Consider the following 24,629-nt stretch of genomic DNA (forward strand, 5'->3'; position numbering starts at 1 on the left):
AAACAAACTGTATCATATCCATCATATCTGGTTGTTTTAGCCAAGATTATGCTACAATATATTTTCCCCAACTATATTTAAATTCCCTGCCAACCTTCAATTTTGTAAATTCCAGATTTATTCCCATATATTCCCGTTGGAAAGTTTCTAACTTTGAAAATTCCAGGAATTTTGCAACCCTAGTGAGGAGTAATCTGATTACACTGTCAATGAACATTACAGCTGCTGTGTGTAACCGTTCTTTATTCAGTTCATTAGGATCTAAGGTTTTAAGCATCAACGTGATGTTACCGTTACCTTGGCGACAGAGACTTTAAAGATGAGGGATGTAACTGAGGAGAAGTCTGGAGTTACTTCAGACTTCTCTATTCCTACAAGTGTAGCCTACTTGCATTAAATCTGGTTGTTTTAGCCAAGTTTATGCTACAATTTATTTTCCCATTTAAGTTCCCTCAACCTTCAATTTTGTAAATTTCGGATTTATTCCCATATATTCCCGTTTTGTTTATATTGTATATATACTGTATGTATGTATGTATGTATGTATGTATGTATGTATGTATGTATGTATGTATGTATGTATGTATGTATTATTTTTTTCTGATGTTGCACATGTGTTGGTGTTTTTGTCTGGAACAGAACTGTGAAAATGAATTTCCCCTTGGGGACAATAAATTATGAATCTGAATCTGAATCTAATTCCCATATCAGGGTTTATACAGGGATCTTGAAGTTAATTTTAAAACCTTTTTAAGACTTTTTCAAGACCTTCTCAATATTTTTTAACACCTCACTGCCACTTCAAGCTGTAACCATTTACATCCGTGACACTTTTAACGTAACAGTTTTAGTTTGTGATAAAGACTACAATAGGCTAGGATAATAAATCAAAGGCAAAGTTTATCAAAAAAAAAAAAAAAAACACTGCTCCACTCTCAAAAAACAAAAACAACAATCTTCTTTTCTATTTTATGTACCGGTTCATCTTTGTTTTTTAATAAAATTAATAAATTCACACATTTTTACAATGGTTTTTAGGACTCAAACTCTTGGACAGCTAATTCAAAGAAATACCTTCAAAATTTAAGACTTTATAAAGTCATGAAAATACTTTTTAATACTTTTTAAGGGTCTTAAAAATTGATTTATCACCTTTTAATACTTTTCAAGACCCCGCGGATACCCTGCATATATTCCTGTTAATTCCCATGGAAAGTTTCCCACTTTGAAAATTCCCAGAATTGTGCAACCCTACAGTAGCTCCACCTCTTTCTGTTCGACCGTCCCCAGCGGCGTCTCCATCATCGTCACACCGCCGTCCGCTGAGGCTTCGTCCGCCGGCCGCTGCTCGCCATCCTCCTCCTCCTCCTCCTCCTCCTCCTGCTGCTGCTGCTGTTGCCGTGGCGACACGCCGTTGGCCACCAGCGGCGACGGCGGCTGGGGGACGGATGATGATGATGAAGATGAAGAGGCTTTAGCGGGCGAGGACGGCGCGGTGGCCGGGCTGCCGGGCGTAGAGACGGGCGGAGAGGACAGACTGGAGCGGCTGGAGCGGCTGACCAGGTCTCTGCTGTCGGTGAACAGGTGGAACTTCTTCAGGCTCGCCGCCTCCTTCACCACTAGAGGGAGAGATTAGAGACAACTCATCTCACCAAGAATATTTGTCTCATTTCTAGTCAAGATAAATCTCATTATACCTAAAATAAGACTCATCACATAAAAAGCAGCTTGTTTTTAGACACTTTTTACTTTTTCAAGCTAATTTTCCACTTTAAATAAGTAGAAAAATCTGATAGTGGAGCAAGTTTTTCTTTCTTATTACAAACACAAAAAAAACTTGCTTTCACTGGCAGATTTTTCTACTTATTTCAAGTGAAAATTAGTTTGAAACAAGTGAAAATGATCTAAAAACAAGTTCATTTTTAGGTGATAAAGTCTTATTTTAAGTGGAAAGAGATTAGTTTTGACTAGAAATGAGACATTTTGACAAGAAATAAGACAAATATTCTTGGAAAGATTTTGAGTTTTTGCAGTGCGTCTTCCTACCTTCACTGCAAAAACTCAAAATCTTACCGCTAATATTTGTCTTATTTCTAGTCAAAACAAATCATTTTAAAAGCAGCTTTTACTTTTTTCAAACATATTTTCACTTGAATTAAATCTTTTGTATTACAGGCTCAAACAACTTGCTTTCACTGGCAGATTCTTCTACTTATTTCAAATACAAATGTGTTTGAAACAAGTGAAAATGATCTAAAAACAAGTTCATTTTTAGGTGACGAGTCTTAGTTTAAACAGAAAGAGTTTAGTTTTGACAAGAAATAAGACAAATATTCTTCTTATTCTCTGTACCTTTGGTGACCTCTTGGTCCAGCAGCCGCAGCAGGACGCTGTCGTACACGTTCTCAACGTGGAGGAAGTTGGAGTGATCCGAGTCGATGGACTGTTCCAGACTCTGGAGCCCCTGAAGGACAGAGACAACGTTACAGAGACACAGAGATATGAAGACAAGGAGAGAAAGAGACATAAAGATACAGAGACACAGAGACAGAGGCACAAAGTTATAGAGACACTGGGCTCTATTTTCCTAGACTAGGTGCAGGCGCAGCGTATCAGCCCTGCGTTTCGCCTTCGCTTCGCCAACGAGGCGTGTCCAGGAGCAGTTTGCAATTTCCCTTCAATGCACGGCGAAGCGCAGCGGGGCGCATCCCGCCTACTTCCCTCCCACCGGCGCAAGTGGCATAGAGGGAGGAGAGAAGGCGTGGAGTGGGTTTGACACAGCCGAGTCAGATCTTCACCAATCAAATGAGCTCCTCTCCTCGCCTTTAAATCCGCCGCGCGCGAGGCGCAAGTTTTACCGTGGAAGAGGGAGGCAATTGACTTGGTGCGCACACGTCACCAAGACCTCACAGGCAGGTTTACACAGTTCCAGGCACATTTAAATGGAATTAATAATCACAATAACCCCTATTTATTGTAACTATCTGAATCAGCACATACACGTTTATCTATATGATTGTCCCGTCACACTGATGACGGATCAAAGGCTGTCGGCAGCGTAATGGAAACTCAGCCTGACTGAATTAACACAGATGAAACCAGGGAGGAACTGGGACAATAAAGCAGCCGTGGACGTCCCAAGAGCAGGACAGTGATGATGGATGACTGCATGTTGCTGCTGTGTTGACACTACACACTGTGCCGTTGCGATGATCCGCTATATTTATTTATTTCCTTATTGATTTATTAGCGGGCGAGCGGCTGCATCGTCACGCGACCATAACAAATACAACTGAAAACAAATAAACTATCATCTCTCACAGCAAACCACAATCAGCCTGTGTGTGTGTGTGTGTGTGTGTGTGTGTGTGTGTGTGTGTGTGTGTGTGTGTGTGTGTGTGTGTGTGTGTGTGTGTGTGTGTGTGTGTGTGTGTGACTCACAGCGTTGCAGCTGGGGGCCAGGTTTCTCTTGATGAAGGGCAGAGTGATGGAGACCAGAGCCTCCTGGGAGATCCTCTTCCTCACCGTGCTGCTGTCGTAGTCGTATTGCTGCACCACAACATGATTCAACAACACAACACTTATTATCTCTAACGTTGTGCAGTTACAAAAACAACATCTGCACAAACAACTGAACGTCATAAACATATTGTTGGTGCATCATCATCATCATCATCAGAGCTTCATGGTTCATTTTCATTTTGTTTTAGTTTTTCCCTCATCATCATCTAATAATTATGATGTAATTATGTTAATAGATAGATTATAGATTATATTTTATTTATCCCTGAGGGGAAATTAGTTCGTTATTAGTTTGTTATTAGTTTGTAATGAAGCAGGATTGAGTCAGTACGACCTTATACTAATAAAATACATGTTTATTTATGAGATTATTAGTTTCTTGTTATTAAACAATTTGTTTCTTATGATTCTCATGATCAGATATAGACTAAATATCTAACAGCAGGTCTCTCACAGTGACTTGTGAGATACTCTTGTGTAAACATGATATATTAGTGACATTGTTATAATGTATTGAGGATCTGCTTCAACTCTTCAGCTGCAGGTTTTTGTTTTTGTGCGTCTGCTACAAACCGACCTTCAGCACTCTGTGTTTGACCTTCTCCACGGCGGGGCCGGCGTTGTCGGGGTTGTCCTGCACGGCTTTGTGCAGCAGCTGCTCGAACGTGAACGCTGCGTTCTCCATCAGCTGACAGAGAGACAGAGACAGAGAGGAGGTCGAGTTTAAAACCCTGAACAAGAAAAACCAGCTGCAAACATCTGGAAAAGCAGCAGCCGCCGCCCACATCTGGACTCATGTTTCAGCTCAGAGAGGGAAAGTTACAAACAGTGTGTCATAAATATCAGCTGATGAATCACTGGATGAGAAAATCCCTCCACCTACACTGTCTGAGCCGTGTGTGTGTGTGTGTGTGTGTGTGTGTGTGTGTGTGTGTGTGTGTGTGTGTGTGTGTGTGTGTGTGTGTGTGTGTGTGTGTGTGTGTGTGTGTGTGTGTGTGTGTGTGTGTGTGTGTGTGTGTGTGTGTGTACCAGCTGCAGGTCGATCTGGGCGCTGTGGATGACTCCTGTGATGTTGGAGAAAGCGAACCTCTGGTGCAGATGCTGCAGCTTCTCCTGCAGAGAACTGATCCTCTGGAAGCAGCTCAGCAGCTTCGGTCTCCCCATGGAGGACAGAGCCTGAGGACACACACCAGTCCATACATCATACATCTGTCTGTCGAAATGTAACGTCGCTTTCCAGGCAGGGTTTTGAACCCATAAGTCAGGACTTACAACTTTGTAGCGTTCCAGGCAAACTGTAACTCGCGTTTTTCCGACATGTTACTTGTGAAAATGCACTAGAACGGCAGACAACCCCGTAATTTACAGTGTAAAGCATGGCCACTATAGCACTTTATTCTACCTCTCTGTCTTTGTGCTTTGTTTTGTTCTTGTTGCCTGTCTTGAATGTTTGTTAGAACTTCTTTGTACCTCTGATCCCTGTGTTTTGCTCTGTCTAGTTCTTATTGTTCTGTCTGTCTTATTTCACCTGTTAATATTGTGTCTGATTCTATGTCTGTCCTGTTATACCTGTGTCTGTCTAATTGTTATGAAATCTTCTTTATGTAAACTGCCAGAGGACTGCATGCGGGTGAAAATTAGCTACTTGCTAATCCCGGTACATTTACGCTGGGTTTCCTCTTTTCTCTTCCTTAAAAAGAGAAAAGAACTGATGTTATTAATGTACATTGTCCTTTTCAAATAAATATATACAATTAAAATTTAATTAAATTAATTTCCGACCCGATCGAACTGGTACGAGTTCACTGGTCGGAAAAACACGAGTTACAGGTTGAACCCTAACCCATAAGTTGTGGAAAAACTGCAGAATGTTTCCCATTGTAATGAATGGGAGGAGGTGAAAAAGTAGAATCATTATTGGGCATTTTAAAACGTCTACTACTCCGGTATACTTTCACCTAGAGACTCTGTTTAAACTTTAAAATGTAGACACAAGTCTCATCTATCGGTGTATGAATCCACATTTTGATAGGTATTATAGTTTCTGATTAATCACTGTTCAATGACCATGATCAAAATGGGTGTGTATTGCGCGGAATGTTCGTGATGTTCGTGACATCATCAAATTGTCTGTAACTTTTCTCTTTCCAGGCTGCTCCAGGACACAATTTACACTCTACACACGGGATTTTTTCCACATTTGTAGACAAACTCGTCCTCTCTCTAACAATGTGCTCATCAAAGCAGAGAGACTTACAGAATTTAAACTGTGAGCCTCTCAGTGCGGTGATGTCTCTTCCTTGCTCCTCATTGACTCCAATACAAAGACTTTCTGAGAGAAGCAGAAGGAACTCTGTGTGAGTGTTTCTACATTACTGACCTTCTTCAGCTGCTCCTTGTCTCCTCCACCCAGGAAGTCCTGACAGACCCGGTCCATCGTGGCCTCGCTCAGCTGCCGTCCCTCCAGGAAGCCGGAGCTGATCGGCTCCATCAGCTCCTCCAGCACCGAGCCCAGGTACGGCTGCACCGACTCGGAGCAAAGCTTCTCCGCCGGCTCAGACACCTGGGCTGCACGGGAAGTAGAGGTTTCATCATCATCATCATCATATTTATTTATTTGTTTGTTTGTTTGTTTGTTTATTTAGATGGGACAATGCATATTAATGGACATGAGTGTTCACTGTAAATACACCGGACTTAGCACTGCTGCTAAATTTAGGCCCAATCCCAATTCTCCCCCTTAGCCCCTCCCCTTAATTTTGCGCGTTCATGTGAGGGGTAGTGGTGTCCCAATTCTACTTCTGGTCAAGAGCTAGGGCTAAGGGGAGGGGCTACATAGTCCTAGAAATCAAGATTATCTGGGAGCTCACTTAAAATAAAGGGGTACAATGGATTTCCCATAATATCCCTCGTTCAAGAGCAAGATGACGGAACAGAAGGAGCTGTATAAATAACTATGTGGCATGATTTTAGAGTTATGACACTCTTCACCCCTTCCCTTCACTAAAAACCGAGGGCCAAGGGGAAGGGGTAGATGAAGGGGTAGGGCTAAAGGGAAGGGCTAAGGGGGAGAACTGGGATTGGGCCTTAATCCGTAGTCCCCAAACAATACAACAATTAAAGCAGAAGTAAGTGGTCCGGTGGTTTTGGCTAATGCTGCGTTCCAGGCAGGCTTTTGAAATCATAAATTACAGCTTCAAGTCACAACTTACGACTTTGTAGCGTTCCAGGCAACCCACTCGTGTTTTCCCGACCTGTTTTACCGGTGAAAGTCACTATAACGGCCACTCGTAACTTCTGACCCGTGAACTCGTACCAGATCGAACTGGTACCACTTCACGGTCGGAAAAACACGAGTTTCCTTGAACGCACCATAACAGTCCTCGTCCCTACGTCACCACATTCATGGCGTCCCTTGGCTGCACACACAGCCCTGCATGCCGTTCTCTCTCCTCATTGGATAAAAACTGTAGGATACGATAAATGTTTTCTCTTCGGCTCAGAGCAGAGCAGAATGACTGACAGACCCGTGTTTCAGACCAAACACTCTATGTAAGTGATTGCTGTCGGAAGATATAACTATTTAAGACTTAGATTAACACAAATATATCACTTACTTCTGCTTTAACATAAAAAGTCCATAAAGATGGAGGACCAGTAGACAAAATTAGTAAATTTACATAATTGCAGGAGGATTGGACATGATTCGTTGAGTTATAAATTGCCTTATAAAAACATACAATTACACATGCTCAGACTAGGTATGGTTACTTTAACCAGACTGAGCATCCTTACATGATTGCACCCTGACTACATTATTGCACACGCACCGGCTATAAACATTCGCACATAATTACGACATAGCTACATTATTGCACACGCACCGGCCATAGACATTCAACTGCATCATCTAATCGTCATCAGACTGAGCCCGTACCTCGGACTTTCTCCTCCAGCTGCCGTCGGGACTGGAGGATCTGGTCCATGTCAGAGTGGATCAGCACCTCCTGCTGGCGGAGCGACGCGCGGCAGTCGTCCTTCAGCGCCGTGAGACCGTCCAGCAGCTGCTCCTGGACCAGGATGTAGGCCGCCTCCACCGTCTGAGCAGCATTACACACCACACAACACTTCACTAACACAGCTACAGTCCTCACTGAGTGTCAAACATCTCAGATATCTGACTCCATCACTCCTAAATTCAACCTGGGCTCTAGTTTCTACACTGCAAAAACTCAAAATCTTTCCAAGAATATTTGTCTTATTTCTAGTCAAAATGTCTCATTTCTGGTCAAAACTAATCTCTTTCCACTTAAAATAAGACTCATCACCTAAAAATTAACTTGTTTTTAGATCATTTTCACTTGTTTCAAACTAATTTTCACTTGAAATAAGTAGAAAAATCTGCCAGTGAAAGCAAGTTTTTTGTGCTTGTGATAAGAAAGAAAAACTTGCTCCACTATCAGATTTTTCTACTTATTTCAAGTGAAAATCTGCTTGAAAGAAGTAAAAAGTGTCTAAAAACAAGCTGCTTTTAATGTGATGAGTCTTATTTTAAGTAGAATGAGATTTGTTTTGACTAGAAATAAGACAAGTATTCTTGGAAAGGTTTTGAGTTTTTGCAGTGTAATATTTCAGCTGGGACAGACACAACTGCTGCAGGACAGACAGGAGACAGTAAAAAGAAAATCTAAACATTCATTCTATTAGAGCTGAAATATTTGCCCGGAATTGTCCTTTAAAGACAGGACGAGGTTTAATTGGACTCACAGCGAACCAGACTCTCTTCTTCTCCGTCTTCTTGGCCTTGAGGCGAGGCAGCATGTCTTTCTCCAGAGAGGGAAGCAGCTGCTCCATCACCACGTTGGCCATCACCTACACACACACACACACACACACACACACACACACACACACACACACACACACACAGACACACACACACACACACACACACACACACACACACACACACACACACACACACACACACACACACACACACACAGAGACACACACACACACACACACACACGTGTTTGTAATATCTCAAATTTCCAAAACAGAGAGACAATCAGAGTGTTTGTGCAGTGCTGCATCTGCAAAAAGTTAAAGTTTTTTTATTGATTAGATCACAACAGAATTTACTGTGTGTGATTAAAGCTGCAACAATTCATCGATTATTAAATTAATCGTTAACTATTCTGATAATCTAATAATCAGTTTGAGTAGTTTTTTTTTTTTTTTGGGGGGGGGAATCCTGATTTTCTGATTGCAGCTTCTTCAATGTGAATATTTCTGGTTTCTTTGTTCCTTTATGACAATAAACTGAGTCTCTTTGGTTTGTGGACAAAACAAGACATTTGAGGACGATGTCGTCTGGTGGTTTGAGAAACACTGGTTGATGTTTTTAGACATTTTATTGACCAAACAACTAATCGATTAATCGTTTAAATAATCAACAGATTAATTGATAATGACAATAATTGTTAGTTGCAGCTCTTCAGTCACTTTATTCTGGAGCTTCGTCTGTTTTTTCCAACCACATCACCGTTCATTAGAAGAACCAAGAAAAACCTCACATTTAACTAATGAACTAAAAATAAAACATCCAGCTACACAATGAATCTACACACACAAACACACACACACACACACACACACACACACACACACACACTCTCTGCAGCTCAAGTTATGAAACGAAGCGAAACTGTTTGTGTTGTTCCTGTTTCCAACATTTCACTCATTCCATTCATGTTTCAGCTCTGACTCGTGGGCGTGGGCATGTATGTGTGTGTGTGTGTGTGTGTGTGTGTGTGTGTGTGTGTGTGTGTGTGTGTGTGTGTGTGTGTGTGTGTGTGTGTGTGTGTGTGTGTGTGTGTGTCAGATGTGCGCTATGTGCCGGTGACTGAGTGAACTTTGTATTTTTTACTGCATGAGGAGCAGAAACAACAGGAAATGTCTGAGTTACTGCTGGAGCAAATTGACTTTAAATGGTGTGTGCTGTGTGCTGTGTGTGTGTGTGTGTGTGTGTGTGTGTGTGTGTGTGTGTGTGTGTGTGTGTGTGTGTGTGTGTGTGTGTGTGTGTGTAGGTGCATTGATGTGGGGCTGATCTCAGCGAAGCTTCCTGCAGCCATTCAAACATCCTGTCACCTCCAACTAATTTTTTTGAGCAACAACAATGTGAGTGAGCCACAACAACAATGGAGGACAGTGCTGCTGGTTGCACACAATCAACCACACACACACACACACACACACACACACACACACACACACACACACACACACACACACACACCCTCAGTTTTCCTCTGGAGGCCTGAGATGAAGAGGACGTGAATGAAGCGTGACTGTGGTTGGTTCACACCCTTCAGCTTTTAGCTCTTTCTGCCTCACATTCTCCTCTAATTGATTATTAATTATTAATAACAATGAGGTGAAGTGATACACTGAATAATTAATGTCTTTTATTTTGAAAGGTTGAGCCATTAGAAAATTAAAAACCAGCTTCTCTCTGCAGCTCTAGTAACAGCAACAGGTCGGTGTCAGCCAATCAGAAGAGAGGAGGAGGCTCTGAGCCTCTCTTCTGATTGGCTGACTGTTTTCTAAAGTGATCCAATAAAAGAAAAAGTAGAGCAGATTTCAGATTAAAACACTCAGAGAAACTTAAAATCCTGCAAAGTTTTTGTTGGATGGATGGTGGATCCAGGTGGTGAGGGGGCGGGGCTTAGTTGTGACATCACAAAGTGACAGGAAGTCCTGACGGCTGGTTTTAAGGCTCAATTTCTGAATCCAGGCTGTGTGCATTTCTCTGTGGACTGAGGCTTTGATACTTTCACAGTATTAATATAGAACCTAGAGCTGCTTTATAATCACACTACACATGGACATCTACCTTTATACTGTATGGAGCTTTAACACAAACATCTACCTTTATACTGTATGGAGCTTTAATACAAACATCTACCTTTATACTGTATGGAGCTTTAACACAAACATCTACCTTTATACTGTATGGAGCTTTAATACAAACATCTACCTTTATACTGTATGGAGCTTTAACACAAACATCTACCTTTATACTGTATGGAGCTTTAACACAAACATCTACCTTTATACTGTATGGAGCTTTAATACAAACATCTACCTTTATACTGTATGGAGCTTTAACACAAACATCTACCTTTATACTGTATGGAGCTTTAACACAAACATCTACCTTTATACTGTATGGAGCTTTAATATGAACAATAAAAGGCTTCTTTTATTCTGTTATATCAAGATTTTAAAGCTCATTATCTTGAGATACCAAGACATTATCATGAAAAGTGGTCATTAATTACATTAATTACAGTGGGAAAAGAAACCTGTTATCTTAGGTCAACAAGCTTTTTGTCTTTTCTCTGCTTCCGCATTCAAACAATCAGTCGTGCAAAATGAGAACTTGATCCTTCCTCATGTCCATATTGTCAGTTATCATTTTAATTTCACACACACTTTATATCTATCCTTATTGGTTTATTATTGGTTACGTACCCTGACGTCACTTCCTATCAGCATGTCCCAGGCCTCGTAGCGGCCTCTGTCCTGCCGGTACAGCTGGATGGCTTTGAGGAAGGCCTGGACCTCGCACGTCTTCCTCTTCAGGAAGTCTGAACCAGGGGAGGAGACACAAAACATGGATCAGATATCAATAATAGAGCTCTATTCCAGTGGTTCTCAACATTTTTGGGTTACTGGACTCAAAGTCCCAAACCAATTCAACAGAAGTAGTCGAAGTAGCCTTTTTAGTTGCATCATTGCATCTTTATTAACGGTTCTGAAGGCAAATATGCGATTTCCAAACAGCTAAATTATGAACCTTCTTGGAGGTAAATGACAAAATTTCAACAAATGCAAGTTGAAAAGTTTACTTTTAAAAGTCGCTGTACACTGAACTTTGAACGTTATTGAGTCTTCCGGTGCGATATCTCACAATAAAAGTGGGGGTAGTAGTAGTAAGTAGTAACGACGCAACGGTTTGGTCACTCTCAAACTGATATTTTATCATTTTAAGGTAAATTCATGCAAAACCACTGATGCGTGTTGCCTTCAGGGACAGTTTTTCATCAACAGTCTCTGAATTTCCCTCTAAAACAACTCTGTGTGGTAACGTTGTGTTATTATCTCATAGCGTGGTGAATGTGCAGCTCACAACTTGTCCACCAGAGCGTTGTGGAGTTGTTGGATTGTGTATTTGATGAGTTTGATGAGGGAAACCAATAAATCCCATAATGAGCCTCCGTAGCGTAGCTCTGAGCAGCTCACGGCTCTGCTCTGCCGTTCTAAAAACAGCTTGCGCCGACAATTAAAGGTAACAAACCTACTGCTATGACTATAGGGATTACAGACACACACACACAGACAGACACACACCTTGGTTCTGGTGGCGGATGCAGTCGTTGAGGATGGACAGGAAGTCGTCCTGCTTCGTTTGCTGCCTGAAGCAGAAGTACGAGTCTCTCCGGTACGGCAGCCGCAGGTACACGGGAAACTGACCGGGCATCGCTGAGAGGGGCGGGGCAAACTCCTCCTTCACACCTACACACACACACACACACACACACACACACACACACACACACACACACACACACACACACACACACACACACACACACACACACACACACACACACACACACACACACACAGCATCATTGTGTGTGTATATATACCCACATGCTCAGACTTGCTTGTGTTTACAGAGGAAATTCCATGGAAACGGTCATCCAAACAGACACAGACTCAGTTTACTGTCGAGTGAAAACATTTAAAAACATTTAAAGGCGCGGCGTCACTGTCACTCACTGGTGTCGTCGGGGAAACAGCGGTCGACCATGGCCATGTAGCGCTCCTCCGTGGTCAGCACGGCGCCCCCCGTAGGCAGCAGCTTGTGTCGCGGAGGAACTCCTTTAACAAACGTCTGACAGAAGGAGGAGAGGATAACGATGAAAATTTAAGACTTTTTTAAACCATTATGGATGAAATTTAAGATCTACGTATATTATATATATATATATGATGACAAACAAAAACGTACAAAAGAAATGCAGAGTCACAAAATTACTTGCAAAGTAAATTGGCTACAATATACAAGTTGTGTGTTGGGCTCGTTTGTAATTGAAAATACATTCAATAAAGCAGTGGTTCTCAAAGTGTGGTCCGGGGACCCACAGGGGTCCTTAAGGGGGGTCCTCAACTTTTTCTTGAAATGTTACCTCTTTTTTCTAAAATTTTCAAATTATTATTTTTTTTTGGGGAGAATTTTTCTTACCACTTTTTATTATTTTATTTTATTTAGAAATTTTACCACTATTTTCTAGAATTGTTTTTGAGAAAAATGAGTGAACAGAGTGAATGTTAATTTAAGAAGAGTATAGGCCAAACTAGAAAAAGAAGCATTTCCTGCAGAAAATGCGTGTGAATGCTGAAAGCAGCTGAACGCTGTTGCTGAAGCAATGCTGAATGAGCTGAAGAAATTGTTGAACCAATGCTAAATTAGTTGACGAAAGTGCTAAATCAATGTTGAAAAGGCTAATGCTAAAGCTGAAACATATAACTTGTAGTATGAGATGAATGCCTTTTAAAGGTAAAAAGCAGTAGAAAAAGTTAAAGGGAGAAGAAAACATGGAAATTCTGTATATTTAAGTGTAACGCTTGAATAGTTGAAATCTGCAGCTAACCTGACAGGAAGGACAACTGATGAACCAGAGCTAGCATAGCTGAAGCGTCAGCCTACACCTTTTTGGTCAAACTGCATTTTATTGCTTTGTTTTGTTTTATATCTATACTTTTATATTTGTCTATTGTACTTGTTTTCACAAGACCAAAATAAAACACACTAAACTAAAGAAATTTCAGTGTTTTCCAGAAACCTCTCTACAATATTTCCCAAAAAATTCACACCATTGGCCCTAATTTGAACGAACATTGACTTAAAAAAGAAACATTCTTCAGTCTCAGAAGAAATATTTGTGTATTTCTGGTGTTTAATGCTTCAAAATTTTGTCAAATGGGGGTCTGTGGTCTAATTTGTGTCAATTTAGGGTCCTTGATGTAAAAACGTTAAATGGAGCACAATAAAGTGTTGCGGGAGCATTTCATCAAGTATTTGAGGTACGGCTATGATGGGCATAAGAAAAATTAAGACCTGTCTACAATTATATAAGACTTGAACACAACACTTCAACAAATTTAAGACTTTTTAAGGCCTAAAATTTAGATTTCCAAATTTTAACTCCATAGGGTGCTAGAGAGCGTACCACTGAGTGCTGTTGGGGTGGTGCCCATTTTCCTTTTCTTTTTCTCTCTTTTTTTTTAACATTTATTATTTATTTTTTTTGTTTATCATTTTTATGCACATTTGTTTTGGTTTTTCTTGCACCTTTTTGAAGTGCAAGGTTACACTACTATTATTATTTTACGATTTAGTTGTTACAGTCAATTTTGTACCGTCTCTATTGTCAATTAATGAGTCATGTTTCTTGGTTGTAACTTGTATTCTTGTTAAATAAACACAAAAATTTTAGACTTTTTAAGACCCCGCCAAAAAAAACCCCAGTGATGATGATGAAGGACGCCACAATGTAGTCGTGTTGTGGTGTTGTGGTGTTGTGTTGTGGTGTTGTGGTGTTGTGTGGTGTTGTGGTGTTGTGGTGTTGTTGTGTTGTGTTGTGGTGTTGTGGTGTTGTGTTGTGGTGTTGTGGTTCTCACCTCCAGACTCTCGTGACACTCCAGACAGTAGTTGGCTCTCACCACCACGTAGCGCTCCCTCCACTTCCTGGTGTCGTCAAAATACAGAACCCCCTCCTCGTACAGAACCTCGGCCTCCTGAGGAGCCTCCTGCACACACACACACACACACACACACACACACACACACACACACACACACACACACACACACACACACACACACACACACACACACACACACACACACACACACACACACACACACACAAAGCAGTACACATCAAGAATAACTATTATAATAATAATAACAACAATACAATACAATGTTATAATATGAACAGAAACAAAAACCTGGAAAATGAAGAAGCTCAGACAAATATCATGAACCACCGTCTATGATCACTCAGCTTTATCTTTAAATGTAATTACCATTTCTAAACAAATAGTGAAAAACTAAGATACATTAATAAAATAATGTATATTTATTACCTAAAACAAAACCATTAAAAATATATTTAAAAAATAAACTGGATCAAAGCAAATCTACAAACTAAAAAATAATATCAGTGAACTTCCACAACACATATGTTCAGTGCACAGAGAATATAATAGGCTATATATAATTAATCACAAATATCATTAAATTCAACCTGTCAAATTTCTACCACATAAGACCATTTCTCACCTCCAAGACGGCTAAAGTCTATATGCATGCCATGATATTCTCACACATAAATTATTGTTTTACAACATGGACACACACAACAGAAAGTATACTGAAACCCATCAAGTCTCTCTTCAAAAAGACAGTTAAGATTCTGGACAGGAAACCTCTTCATTTTCATTATTGTAATGTTTTAAAAAAGTTTAACATTCTTGATTTAGACAGCTATCAGATTTTTATGGATGTCTGTCTCATCTTCAAAGTTTTAAACGCACTTGCCCCCCCCACCACTGAATAAATTTATTCAGAGAAAAAATAATGAAGGACGAAGAACCAGAGCCTTAACAAGAGGTGACTGTAATGTACCAAGGCGCAGAACAAAATTTTGTCAAATGGTTATTTCTGTAAGAGGTACTCAGTCCTGGAACAAGTTACCACCACACATCAGAAACTGTGACAACTATTTAGTCTTTAAAAAACATCTCAAACATTGGTTAAAAACAAATCAGACATGCACTCATATAGTTTAAATACTGTTTAAAACTGATGTCTGTTCCCGGGCATGTATGGTATATTGTTCTTTAACTGTGGGTCAAATTTGTCTGTTCTTATTGTGTTTGTCTGCGTCTGTTTTGCCTTGGTATTGTCTGTCTGTGTTCTGTCTTGTAATTGTCCAGTGTATGACTTGTCATCACAAGGTTTTAAAATTCTGTGTTATGTTTTTTAGAAACCTGCCTTGGGACTGCGGCTGAAATTTAGCAGTTGTGCTAAGTCCGGCACATTTACACTGATACTTAATGCGTCAGTGTTGATGAATGTGCACTGTCCCAATTCAATAAATAAAGAAATGAAATGAATGAAATGAAATAATGTATTTATAAATTTTTCAATTAGCTGTATTGTCAATAATAATAATAATGATATTGTCATGTTACATATAACAAATACTATAAATGATGACATTATGATAAATGAATAACCATAAAGGTCAATCTGACCATAAGTCTTGTTGTGTAGTGTAGAGAGCAGCAGAATTATTGTTTTAGAGCTGCAACAATTCATCGATTAGTCGAACAATAATCGATTATTAAATTAATCGTCAACTATTCTGATAATCTAATTATCAGTTTGAGTCGTTTTTTTAAGAAAAAAAAGTCCAGATTCTCTGATTGCAGCTTCTTCAATGTGAATATTTCTGGTTTCTTTGTTCCTTTGTGACAATAAACTGAGTCTCTCTTTGGTTTGTGGACAAACACTGGTTGATGTTTTTAGACATTTTATTGACCAAACAACTAATCGATTAATCGTTTAAATAATAGACAGATTAATCGATAATGAAAATAATCGATAGTTGCAGTCCTGTATTGTTTTATCTCCATTATCTTGTTTCATAATTGAAGATAAAATGACATCATAAAGTGGAGAAACTGAAACACAAGAAGAGTCTGATCTGATTTTTACAAAGAGACACGTTTTATCTTCGGATTTCTCTTTTTAGATTTTTTATTTCTGCAGGTTTGTTGAAAGTGGCCGATCTAATAGAACTTCAGACCTTAAAAATAATGTTTAAAGCAAAGAACAGATCGATACCAGAACATTTACAAATCTTGTTTAAATTGGAGGAAGGGGATAAAACAGACTGAAGCTTGATTTTAAACATACATTTGCAAGGTTAAGCTTAAACAAATGTGTATTTCTGTTGCAGGTGTAAAAAGTTGTACAAGTATGTCTCAGTTTAAGAAAATGTTTAAAAAATGAAAGATAAGCGTCTACAAAAAAGAAGAAGGAGAAAGAGAAAAAGAAGGGAAAGAATAGAAAAGATAGATAGACGAGTGGTGTCCGCTGCTATTTTGTTTGTTTTCTTGTCACTACTATGTTTCATCATCTTTAATATTTTGAAACAGAGAATAATATAGGTGTTGTAGTAAGCCGATGTAACTATAACAACAGAGAGGGGCAGCTACTATAAGTTTTCTTCATCCTGCTCCTTTTCATTCATGGTGACTATGTTTACATTATGTAAATATGTGCAACCATGTGTAGAATGTAAACCATGAATGAAATAAATCAAAATGAAATCATCATCATCACCACCGACCTTCTGCTTCAGCAGCTGCGTCATCTTCTCCTTGTTCTGCTCCAGCTCGTCCTCCACCTGACTGAACCGCGCCACGGAGAACTGGCGCCGGTAGAACGGACTGAACTGCTTCAGCTCCGCCTCGGCCTGGCCTGCACACACACACACACACACACACACACACACATACACACACACACACACACACACACACACACACACACATACACACACACACACACACACACACACACACACACACACACACACACACACACACACACACACACATTAGTGACTGAGGATAGTGAATGACCCCTCGCACATCCTTCACTCAGAGTTTGACCTCCTACCCTCAGGTAGACGATACAGAGTCCCTCGCTGTAAACTCAACCGTTTTAAGAATTATTTTATCCCAACTTCTATCAAATCTCTTAACGAGTCTGTGCAATAATTCTTATAGTGCTGTTACCATGGTGAATTTATGAGGTGTATGTATGTGCTATGTTGTGGGATGTGTGCAATATGTGTTATGTTATGGAATATGTGCTATGTTATGGGATATGTGCAATGCTGTTGGATTAATATGGCTGAGGTGTATTGTTCTTTTGTTTTTTGTTTTTGTCATTGTGGCCATTAAGGCATTTATGGCGCAGCTACAGTGTCCAAGACAAATTTCCCTGAACGGGACAATAAAGTTTATCGTATCGTATCGTATCGTACATTTGAAATATTTATTTATGCCCACATATAAAGAAGTACAAGGGTTCTTGCACAAGGGACATAAACACTGCCAGTGCAGTTGACAATGGAAGACGGTCAGACACAAAGCGCCTGGGCAGCTGAACACAGTTACATACAAACTGACCTCAGATCAGATAGAAAACAGACATTCAAGGATACAAAAAACAACGTCTCCTCCAGATTGAGCGGCTACCAATAATAACTGAGACTGAGCAGCACCTGGCCAACTGATTAGCTCTTCTTTTAGGGAGGCCGGCCATCTGAAGGCCCCTCACAACCAACTGATGCACATTCCCCAGGCTACCAAATATAAAGACTAGAAGTTTACATCTGTAGCCTATAGCTGAGAGATGGTCTGCTTCAGCTGCTGCTATTTCAGCACTTTGGTCAGAAAGGCCTCTAGGCTGTAGTCAAAGGTACAGTCGACCTCCAGAATGAATCAACACCTCTCTATGATTTTCATTAACAACAACAACATCAGGAGTATTAGCTGTAACATTAGAGAACATTGAGACATCGTTACACAGGCTGAACATACTCGGCTTCACAGTAGAATGTTTATACAGCATGATGGAAGACCTGAAGATAGAAGAGATACCTGCTGATATCAAATCTACAATTCTGTCATGCCTACATATGTAGAGCCCTCTGTAAACATGGAAACCATTTAAGATGTGAGACATGGTTTCAGCTATTTGTTCACTGCCATGGTGTATACAGTAAGGAGCATGACTTCCTGGAAACCAGATGGAGAGGTTCAGTTTAGTTGGTAAAACCTGCAGTCTCGCTTTTATAGCAAATGTAACAATGTTCTCATCCAGGGCACGCGCACACACACACACACACACACACACACACACACACACACACACACACACACACACACACACACACACACACACACACACACACACACACACACACACACACACACACACACACACACACACACACACACACACACAGGTTTAATGGGACTGGTGTCTCCTGAGATCAGGTTTCACACCAGCAATGAGGAAGGTAGGTTTGTATGTGTGTGTGTGTGTGTGTGTGTGTGTGTGTGTGTGTGTGTGTGTGTGTGTGTGTTGGGGGGTGGACGTGGGCGTGGCCAGTTTCTGCAGGTGAACAATGAAATATGAACCAGGAAGTCCCCGACACAAAGAGTCGACATGTTTTACCTGAAACATGATGACAACTCTACACGGCACGCAGCTGTTCACATTAACACAATCAAGTGTTGAATTATAAAGAATAAATGAGAAAAATATAGCCTATATATATCTGTGTGTAACGACATATCTTTAAGATCAAACTGTTGTAGGCTATCTGATATATTTCCTGCATTTTAAGATTTTTCCATTCATTTTTTACACTGGCTGCAAACGCCAGCCAAGTTAGCTTTTTAGCAAACACATAGGCTAGTAAACATTGCACAAGTAATAATAGCCTAATACATAGCCTAATTCAATAGCCTAATAATAATATTTATTATAGGCTAACATACGACAGTGGAGGCAGCTTGTGCTTTAGGAATGAACGGCTCCTGCCTGTCCACCTCACTCTGTCTTTGTTTACTAGAATAAACACTAGACTTGTACAAATGAAATCCGTCTTAATCATCACCTCTGGGCTTCTAGTCCTGTGTTGTTTGGGGCTGTGTCTGCCTGTATTTTGGTCTTTTACTCTGTTTTGTTCAGGTTTTGTTGTGCACATGGACGTTTCTGGGTGAAGCGAGAGAGTCGCTATGGTGAGAGAGTCTGTGTTTTCTCTCCAGCCAATGACGGAGCTCAGATGAAGCTACGTCCAGCAGAGTAGTAGCTCAGGGCTGCTAGCTGCACTAGCTGTCTCTGATGCTAACGAGTGCTAGCAGCTAGCACGTCTCTCTCTCTCTCAGCAGCAGCAGTTGTCATGACAACAAAGAAAAAATAAATCCAGTCTGAGTGAAGCTCTGGAGCCGCGGACCGATTCCCCACCGTCACCGACAACTAAAGCCTCGACTGGTAACAAGTATGAGAGCCGTTGTAGTGAGCTAGCTCGATGCTAACTTCAGCTAGCGGTAGCGATTAACATCCGTCACCGACACCGGGAGTGACGGTCGGCTATCGGCCCATGGCTCCAGAGCTTCACTCAGACAGTGGCTGTGTTCGAAATCATCCACTCACTCACTCACTCCCTATCCACTACATCATGTACATGATGTAGGGAACGACGGGAGGAGAATTCGGACACTAGACGGTAATTTTCTGGACGTGGTTGCGTCAGCAGATGCTCCAGGTGTTGATGTGACGTAAGCAGACGCGCCGAGAATCATGTAAACAAACCATGGACGTATGAAACAAACTGGACACATAAAAATAAAATAAGAAAAACCAGACCCTTGCGGGAACATTTGAGGATGTGATTCTGTGTGGTTGTGTTACTCGGACAATAAACTGTTGAAATATCGGAAGTTTGGTTTGGTCAGCTACTGTTGTGTGTCCCGATCGTGAGCCGTTAGCGGCTCTGTGGCTATTAGCTTAGCTCGTCAGATTGTATTTACTACATATTCTACTACAGTTTATTAAAGCAGATATCAGCTTCACGGCCGTTTCGGCTAATGCTGCGTTCAAGGCAGGCTTTTGAAACCGTAAGTTACAGCTTCAAGTCACAACTACGACTTGGTAGTGTTCCAGGTAACCCGTAGCTCGTGTTTTTACCATCCTGTTGTCTGTGAAAGTTCCCTATAACGGCCACTCGTAACTTCCGACCCGTGAACTCGTACCAGATCGAACTGGTATGACTTCACAGGAAGGAAAAACACAAAGTACGAGTTTCCTTGAACGCACCATGAGTTAGCAGCCCCCGCCCTTGTCAGGCATCAATTGGTCCTCGTGCTACGTCACCACATTCACGCGCATCCCTTGGCTGCACACACAGCCCTTCATGCCGTTCTCTCTCCTCATTGGATAACACTTGTATCCCAGAAGAAATGTTTTCTCCTCGGGTTACAGCAGAGCAGAGTGACGGAGAGACTCGTGTTCCGGTCGAAACACTCTATGTAAGTGATTGCTGACGGAAAATATGACTAATTAGGACTTATATTAACAAAAACATTTCACTGATATCTCCTTTAATTAGATTGATTTAATGCTGCCTGTTAATGTTGGGATGCTGCTGCCCAACTCCTGCTCCTCGGGCAAACGGAGCGAAGGCAAATACGTCTGAGGAGTTTTTTTTGGTAAATTGCCTAAATAAATCGTAGCTAACATGCTAATTAGCTTCCTCTTCTTCTCTGGCAAAACACGACCGCATTGCATTGTGGGATACATACGGGAGTAGAAAGTAGTGTACGTCGCTTGTTCACTCAATTTCGCGGTGCATTGTGGGTGTTTTGTCGTCCACTACATAGTGGATGAAATTAATCGCAGAGAATTCGAACAACGCTACAAAATGGCGAACACACTATATAGTGCACTACATCCGTGATAGGGGGTGATTTACAACACAGCCTGTATTTCCTTTCCTTTGTTGTCATGACAACCGCTGCTGTCTGGGGCAGGAGGCTACACAGCTTAGCCCGAGAGGAGGGGCCTAGTTTAAAGGTTTTGTTGTACAAACTGCAACGAACAAAACTCCAGACTCTACCTTTAAAGTGAAGCTACAGTTATGTAAATATCTGTTTTTCTTCTATAAAGAAGCATTTTATGGCGCTAATTTATTCCCTCATTCTGGGAAAATGAACCGGTTTGGGCAGAGTTGTGTTTTTGTTCAGGTTGAAGCAGAACTGATGTGATTCACACTGAACTGTTTCCATCAGCGCCGTAACAACTCGAGCCTTTTATCCATCAAGACAGAATCTGATTAGATCAACAGGACAAACTTGTTGAGGACATTTAATCAAATTTTTACTGTTTCCATAAATAATTCATTATCCCTTTAATGAGTTGATAAAAGCGTGCTCATGAGCTCTCTGCGTCTCTCTGCAGGTTCAGTCAGGACGGGTCGGAGACACGATCCAGATCTTTTTATCTCCAGCTGACACCGCGGTGATCTACGGCAGCCCCCGAGGATCAAACCCGTCGTGTGCCAACAGGTTTTTTTTATTCTCACACACAATCGGCTTCCAGAGAAAATTTTGCTTCAGGTTTCAGGACAGATTCCTGACAGGAAAAACAAAACCAAGCTGCAGCAGCGTTTCTCTCTCTGTCTTTCACATAAAAACATTTTCCAGGTTTCTTGTGGAAACTCTTCGTCTCCTCAGGAAAAACACTGAAACAACTGTTTATGAGCTTTAAAGTCTCATAATGATAATAAACTAAACTATAAACTACCGGTCCGTTCACCTCTCACTGACCAGACACACACCACTATCACTATGGAAACAGATGCTGAGGTGTTGCATCACACACAGCCATGCATCATATGGATTTATTTTTATTATCCAAAAATCATTTAATTTCATATTCAAACTCATCTAACAAACAAGGAGCATGAAAATAAATTGTGTATGAATATTACGTATTAATATCCGTAAATCTAAGTGGTTTAGTGTCTTTTAAAGGGATTTTGAGCTAAAACAGGTTCATTTTCAAGAAGATAAACTCCTTAAAGTTAAACAATCCTTACATTTAAACCTAAGAAAAGCCCTTAATTCATCACTATGGTCATTTAAGGGGTTTCAATTTGTTTGTTTCTGAATCCACTAACTTGTCCAATAATTCAGATTAACGTAATGATCTTATGTCATTTAAAATTCAGCATTACAGTCCCTTAAAAGAGAATGAATTTATTTGCACCTTAAAATTCACATGAAAAGGCATTTTGTATGTTTTAAAATAGAAACACAATAAAACCCTTAACCTGCGTTAAGGAAACCTTTTAAAAATGAATCACTATTTAAGGGTTTTTAAGAGTTTTTTTTACTTAATTAGTTCATTATGTGATTTTAAAGGTTAAATAGTTGCGTGTGTGTGTGTGTGTGTGTGTGTGTGTGTGTGTGTGTGTGTGTGTGTGTGTGTGTGTGTGTGTGTGTGTGTGTGTGTGTGTGTGTGTGTGTGTGTGTGTGATGAGGAACCTCAGGGGAGCTCCTTGTTTTTTCCTTCAGGTCTGAACAATACTGAATGTAAAAGGTCGGTGTGTCTCTCATGTCCCCCATTGACCTCACACACACACACACACACACACACACACACACACACACACACACACACACACACACACACACACACACACACACACACACACACACACACACACACCTGGACATCCTGCTTCCAGCTCCTAATATAAGTCAAAGCACCGTTTCCTGTTCCCTCTAAGCCCCGCCCACTCATTCTTAACTCCGTCCAATCACAAGCTGACGTACCGGCCGGTCTTCAGCCAATCCCCTGTAAGCTGTCAGACTTGTGAAAGTAGCTACTTCCTCTTTCTCTCTTTTTATCTTTCCACTGTCATGTGACACCTGACCTGACCATCCAATCAGAGGACGGTCTTCTACTGATTGGAGCAGGCTCGGCCAATCAGAGCCAAGCAATAAACAGTATAAAGGTAGATGTTTGTGTTAAAGCTCCATAAATGGTTTTATTATTCTAGGCCAGGGTTACCACGGCGACACGCCTCCTGACATCCAGCCATCATCAGTGATCGAGGACACCTTCCAACAAACTGTCCCTCGGGGGATAATAAAGTTTTCTTTGAATGACTGCGATGTGTGTGTGGTATGTGAGCTATGACGGAGTGACGCACCGGAGAGACCGGCTGCTCCACCTCGACACACAAACACACACACACACACACACACACACACACACACACACACACACACACACACACACACACACACACACACACACACACACACACACACACACACACACACTTCACCTGGCTGGGACTATAGTCTGAGTGGCGGAGGGATACGACCACGACTGCAGCTCTGACCGACCACGTGTTTGTGTTTGATAAAGTTCTCCCGAAATCAAAAAAAACTATGACATCACAGCTAATCAAACAATCCACCAGGTATCAAACATACAAAAGCCAAATTCTCTATTACTATTCTTAGAGGAATGTGATATGTTCCTGTTTTCCTCTTTCTTTTTTTCTTTTATTAAAAAAAAGTAGGCTATCACACTGCAAAAACTCAAAATCTTTCCAAGAATATTTGTCTTATTTCTTGTCAAAATGTCTAATTTCTAGTCAAAACTAAACTCTTTCCACTTAAACTAAGACTCATCACCTAAAAATTTACTTGTTTTTAGATAATTTTCACTTGTTTCAAACTAATTTTCACTTGAAATAAGTAGAAAAATCTGCCAGTGAAAGCAAGTTTTTTGTGTTTGTAATAAGGAAGAAAAACTTGATCCACTATCAGATTTTTCTAATTATTTCAAGTGAAAATCTGCTTGAAAGAAGTAAAAAGTGTCTAAAAACAAGCTGCTTTTTAATGTGATGAGTCTTATTTTAAGTAGAATGAGATTTGTTTTGACTAGAAATAAGACAAATATTCTTGGTGATTTTGAGTTTTTGCAGTGTATTATGTTTAACTTTATACCTGTACTGACATATTTCATTCACTTTATGTCTCATATGTAGGCCTATGTATTTATTTTCTTAATGTGAGATGCCAGACTCTGTTTTGTCTTATCAAAAGGTCAATTTTCTGACTGTAATTGGATTTTTTTCAATAAAGTGTTGAAAAAAAAGGTATCAATCATACACAAACATGTAAAAAACTCAACCTCCTCTCATCTCATCCCATAATAATGATACAAATAACAACAACTACAATCTCTTGAGCTTCGAGAAAAATCTCAACTGTTCAGTTTTTCCACCTTCAACAGTAAAAAATCTGATGTTTGTGGAGAGAAAAAACATGAAAGATGGACGTGTCACAAGGAATTA

At 40.5% G+C, this 24,629-nt stretch overlaps 1 protein-coding gene across 1 annotated transcript in view; it reads right to left on the bottom strand.

Annotated features, from left to right (window-relative positions):
- Window positions 1-24,629, bottom strand: part of niban1a (niban apoptosis regulator 1a) — a gene marked incomplete at its 3' end in the record, with an annotated part of 43,685 nt that overhangs the window by 2,875 nt on the left and 16,181 nt on the right. The window contains exons 2-14 of the mRNA XM_083970035.1: window positions 17,025-17,155; window positions 14,281-14,409; window positions 12,376-12,490; window positions 11,941-12,105; window positions 11,062-11,177; window positions 8,290-8,394; window positions 7,460-7,622; window positions 5,903-6,090; window positions 4,552-4,698; window positions 4,100-4,210; window positions 3,442-3,549; window positions 2,353-2,464; window positions 1,267-1,619 (exon numbers count right to left, since the gene is read on the bottom strand). Coding sequence (XP_083826161.1) covers window positions 1,267-1,619; window positions 2,353-2,464; window positions 3,442-3,549; window positions 4,100-4,210; window positions 4,552-4,698; window positions 5,903-6,090; window positions 7,460-7,622; window positions 8,290-8,394; window positions 11,062-11,177; window positions 11,941-12,105; window positions 12,376-12,490; window positions 14,281-14,409; window positions 17,025-17,155 — 1,943 coding nt within the window. The remainder of the gene's footprint in view (window positions 1-1,266; window positions 1,620-2,352; window positions 2,465-3,441; window positions 3,550-4,099; window positions 4,211-4,551; window positions 4,699-5,902; window positions 6,091-7,459; window positions 7,623-8,289; window positions 8,395-11,061; window positions 11,178-11,940; window positions 12,106-12,375; window positions 12,491-14,280; window positions 14,410-17,024; window positions 17,156-24,629) is intronic.

This window comes from Trachurus trachurus (genome assembly GCF_905171665.1).
Source record: "Trachurus trachurus genome assembly, chromosome: 4".
Lineage (NCBI taxonomy): Eukaryota > Metazoa > Chordata > Actinopteri > Carangiformes > Carangidae > Trachurus > Trachurus trachurus.